At 41.6% G+C, this 4,610-nt stretch overlaps 1 protein-coding gene across 1 annotated transcript in view; it reads right to left on the minus strand.

Moving 5' to 3' along the window:
• The window catches only part of LOC104545488 (sugar phosphate exchanger 3-like), a gene marked incomplete at its 5' end in the record, with an annotated part of 4,366 nt that extends 1,016 nt beyond the window's left edge, over positions 1-3,350 (minus strand). Inside the window, 3 exons of the mRNA XM_010190638.1 lie at positions 399-464; positions 2,197-2,348; positions 3,303-3,350. Of these exons, the coding sequence (XP_010188940.1) occupies positions 399-464; positions 2,197-2,348; positions 3,303-3,350 (266 nt within the window). The remainder of the gene's footprint in view (positions 1-398; positions 465-2,196; positions 2,349-3,302) is intronic.
• Positions 3,351-4,610: the final 1,260 nt, after the last annotated feature.

Raw genomic sequence — 4,610 nt, forward strand, 5'->3', positions numbered from 1 at the left:
CTCAAGAACTAACAAACAAGCAGCTTAATTTCTGTCTCTGAAGACATTAGGAACCACGTATAATGGAGATGAAGGAGGAAAAATTCCTGCCTTGGAAGTCAGTCAGGTGGTACGAGCTTTAGGAAAAGCATACAAGTATTTTAAGGCAAATATTTCTGTGCCTCAGCCACAGCTTCCGTTCCTGTTGGCCAGTGTGACTTGAAAGGATCCAAAATGAACCCGGTTGATTTAAAGATTGAGGCAAAGACACACTATAGACCAATTTGAGAATGGCATCAGGGTTTGCAACCACTGCAGAAATACATTGCATGCTTAAGGCACAATTTTAGTGTTCTCACAAAAACTTTCTATTGCAAATTGCACTTTGTCACAGAAATTTTTAAAATGAGATTTCTTACCATTAAAATAAAGAAATAGAAAACCCACATCCATCCCAGGTTCTCCTGGATCAAAGACACGAGATACTAAAAAGAAAGAGGAAAAAAAACCATTCAAACTGGGAAACATAAGCATGACTTTCAGGCATTACTGTTTCATTTTTTAGAATTTGTGGGCTGTTAACACTCCACACAGAGCTGATCACAAAACCTTCCAGTTGATCTTTTCCTGTCAGAGGAGATGACTCAGGACAGCAGCCTTTCTGTGCAAACCCCACAGCCTCAGCAAAGCGGTGGTACCATCCTGAAGTCTTACAGTAGCTCCGAGCAGCATAAAGCCAGAACTGAACTACAGTTTCAAAGGGTGTCAAATTGACTCCGCTGAATACAAGGGTTTTGCGCAGAAGTCTGGGACATAAGTGGATGTAAGTGCTCTCAGAAGAACTAAAAGCTCCAGAATGGCTTATAAATTACACAGGACACATTTTCAAGAGCTGTGCAACCACTGGCTACTTAACCCTTCGTCGCAGGCAAGGCACTTGAGACTACAGCCTGCTCTGAACTGCATCCCAGTTCAATAGGACTGTGCAGGCTACAAAAGAAAATGTATTCCCTATTAGCAGATTTATATTCAGATGCTGTTCAAGGGCCTCCCTTCTTCACCACTGGGTGTATTAGCACAAAACAGGATCTGAATTTCTAACATGCTCATTGTGCATTTGCTGTTATTCGCACACCCCCAGAATGATGTCATGGTTGTCTCTGCTGAAATAAATGCAACATTAGAATGGGAGGCAGGTGGAATTTTTCAGCACTAAAGACCCAATTTTGGTGGTGATGTAAGTTTGAATGGTATGTGTGGGGGAAGACAGAAACACTGCAGACGATGCAAGAACATCAAGCATCACAGTGCACTTTAAGATGTCCACAAAACACTTGTAATTTCCCATGTTTAATGGAGCTAAGCACCGTATTTCCTACAAAACAGAGACTAAATGATTGTATTTATCAGGCAATCAATGGCAAGTACAAACCTAAATCCCTTTCTAGAAAAGAAACTTGTATGCCTTGCGTGCTTCTTGGTATTTTAGAGCACTAGAGCGCATTGAACTGGCTCCAATATTTCTACTAAATCTTCCCCTCCCAAAGCACCACGGTGTTCGTCCACATAGTTAACATTTGTATTTTAGAAGGAAGAATGTCCCCAGTGGGCACACTGTCAGCTTCTTTTTCAGCAGCAGTCAAGCCTTCAGACCTCTGGCAGCATACTGTAAGGCCTATCAAAGCAAGTGGTGCTGGATTTAAAAGGTGTAAAAGATAGCCATAGATAAAAAGGGGAACAACAAATAAGAACCAATTTTATGTTACTTTATAAACAGTGTAACATTCACAAAAGGTATTCTAATTTTACTTGGTTTTCTGTAAGCAAAGGTTTTGCTATTGCCTTTGAACAAAAAATCCAAAACAAACTTCAAAAGATTTTATTTTCAGTCTTTGGGAAGCTGATCTTTACTTGCTTTTTGGAGTTCAGGACATGAAAGTCTCTAAAATTCATTTGAATAATGAAAGCACCATAACATCAGCACTATGAATATTTAGTTATTAAGTCTTAATTAAGTTGCTTCCACTGGAAGCTTAAATCACACAAGTTTCCTTGGTTCTTTCTTAACTAAATAATTATTAAACAAAACCACCCAAAACTCCACCCTCTCTTATTCTCTCAATGCAACTTTGGATTTAGGCGTGACCAACTATCTCTAACCACCAGACTCTTTGCCTCCTCCTTCCCCAGACCTCTATCTTCCTTTGGCAGCCTCACCTGGCCCACTGCAGCACCAATGCTGCCAGTTCCATCCACAATCCCCGTAACTGTTGCCAGAGCCTCACTGCTGCCTTTCACCAGATCCTGGCGTCCCAGGTCAGCAGAAATTGCAGAGCTGATCATGTTAGAAGGGCCTCCAATGAAAAATCCTGCAAGTGCCAAGAAAACAGACTTGGTGCAAAACAAGCATGGGGGTAGATTCTCAACAGAACAACTTCAAAACAGATTTTGTACCACACAAAGCTCAGGAAAAGGATTAAGTCTAGGGACAGTGATCACAGAATAACTGTAGGTAGAAGTGTACCCTCACAGCTGAAGCATACAGTCACGGCACACCTTGTGTACCTGGAGTACACACACACAGAAATTGCCAACAAGCACATTTTCAGTCAACAGCAAAACCGAAGTAGTTGGCTATGGCACAGTCTGCAACAGTCAGGACTGAATACAGAAAACTATTTTTGAGCAGCACTCATGTACAAACCCTCAACATGAAGCAGACTTAGACACATTTCTACTTCAGAGTATTATACCCCCATGCTTCTGCCTCAGTCTCCAGGGACTGGTGAAGGAGACGGATGGGGAAAAAATGGAAGAGGACAGAATTCTGAAGTAAAAGCGTTTGAAAAGAAAGGCTCTTTTCTTGCAGGCTGATCTTAATGCCATAACACAGCACAGTGTGTCCGGTAGCACACAGTTTGTGACCTCTCACAGTACACAGGGCGTTTGGGGTTCTGACAAACATGCTCAAATTTGAGCTGCAGCTCATGACTTTGCCACATAGACACTCCCTCAGATACCAGATCACTGCTAGGTATTTTGTCATAAACCTGTCCTCATCATACTGAGCCAAGGCAGACTCCTTTAGTTCCAAGCCATTATTCTATACAGTCTGTATTCTCTATCTCCCTCTGCAAGGCAGTCTTCCTACAGCTGTGTCCCAAAAGTAACAGAAATTGGGCCTCAGCTTTTACTCCTGCTGCAAACCCAGCAGAGATGGGAGCACACACAGAAACATTGCCACCACCTGAGGCTGGTGTGACTGCTTTTTCTGCAATGTACATATATGGCTACTAGAATAACAGTGGCATTTGATAAGATACCTGTAATTGCCATGATCACAGCATTGATAGGTTTGCTGTTTGGAGAACCTGCAAGAGAAAGACCAGATGAATGGAAATAAAACAAATGAACTTGAGAAAGCCACTTATTTAACATCAGAAAGAAGCATGCAAACATCCAGTTTGAACTGTCTGTTCAGTTACCTACACAGTAACAATAACTTCTCTTGGCTAGAGACTTGTACAGAGATTAGTCCTACTGCAAAGGCACTTAGTGACTAAAGACCCAAAAGTTTCCCAACAGCACTTTGCAGTAGAAAAGTCACCTTTGCCATTAAAATTTTGGACCCTATTTCAGTATCAGATTTGCCTGTCTCAGGGCTTCCACTCATTCTGAATTTTCCAAAATCTTTTTTGAAATACAGAGATTTGATCTGGAGATAGTAATCCAGCAACTGCCTAAACAATGCTGCAAATAAAGCAAGAAAATGCAAAACCCCATATCCCAATTTCTCCTTACAAACCTATGTTTGAGCATCTAGAGGTTCCACTTGTCTTTTCAGAAACAGCATCATACTATGTACATGCAGCTGGTCCTCCACGACAGTCCCTCAGTGCTTTTCAGACACTTTTCCCTGACATCTCACTTCCAAGCAGCACCTGAATTCCTTACTCACTACTTCAACTTTGAGCCCACGCACAGTCAAGTTACCATGCGTAAGGCAAGTTGCAGCCCTCTTCACATATTCTTAGGTCGTTATTACTCTTGCATGCAACACACTACATGCATAAAAAGGTTTCCCGGTTTGGCTGACAGAAATTTAATTAACAGTAAGTTTGTATCTTCTGTCTGAGCCTTCTGTATCTGGCTGGACAGAAGTGCATGTTGAGTTAAGCACAAGACACTTGGACCTCTCACTGCTCTGCTATCTAGTACTAACTTCATACAATAATTTTACATTTTTTCCCAATTCACTTGAAAGTAACGAGTTAGCACAAGAGCCTACAAAACTCCATTGAACTCCACCAAATGCTATTTAATGATTATACCTTACGGACCTTACTTTGAGACCAAGTAAACCAGCATGGTTCCAAAAGGCACGCTTTACTTTTAAAGTCCAGCTCTGGCAGTGACTTGTGTCCACAGATCTCAAAGTGCTCTATAAAAGCCCGTCTGTATCGCCACCCCATTTTGGAGGAAGACACAGAGAACTGAAGTGACACCCCAGTGAGTTAAAGCTGTATCTATTATAAGAGAGGCAGAAACTCTTCAATTCCATCACTTACAGAAGCATAAGTGGTGAAGTCTAAGAGCTTCTGCCTCTTTGTGGGGACTGTGTGTGTATATAT

This window comes from Mesitornis unicolor, unplaced genomic scaffold (genome assembly GCF_000695765.1).
Source record: "Mesitornis unicolor isolate BGI_N332 unplaced genomic scaffold, ASM69576v1 scaffold39938, whole genome shotgun sequence".
NCBI lineage: Eukaryota > Metazoa > Chordata > Aves > Mesitornithiformes > Mesitornithidae > Mesitornis > Mesitornis unicolor.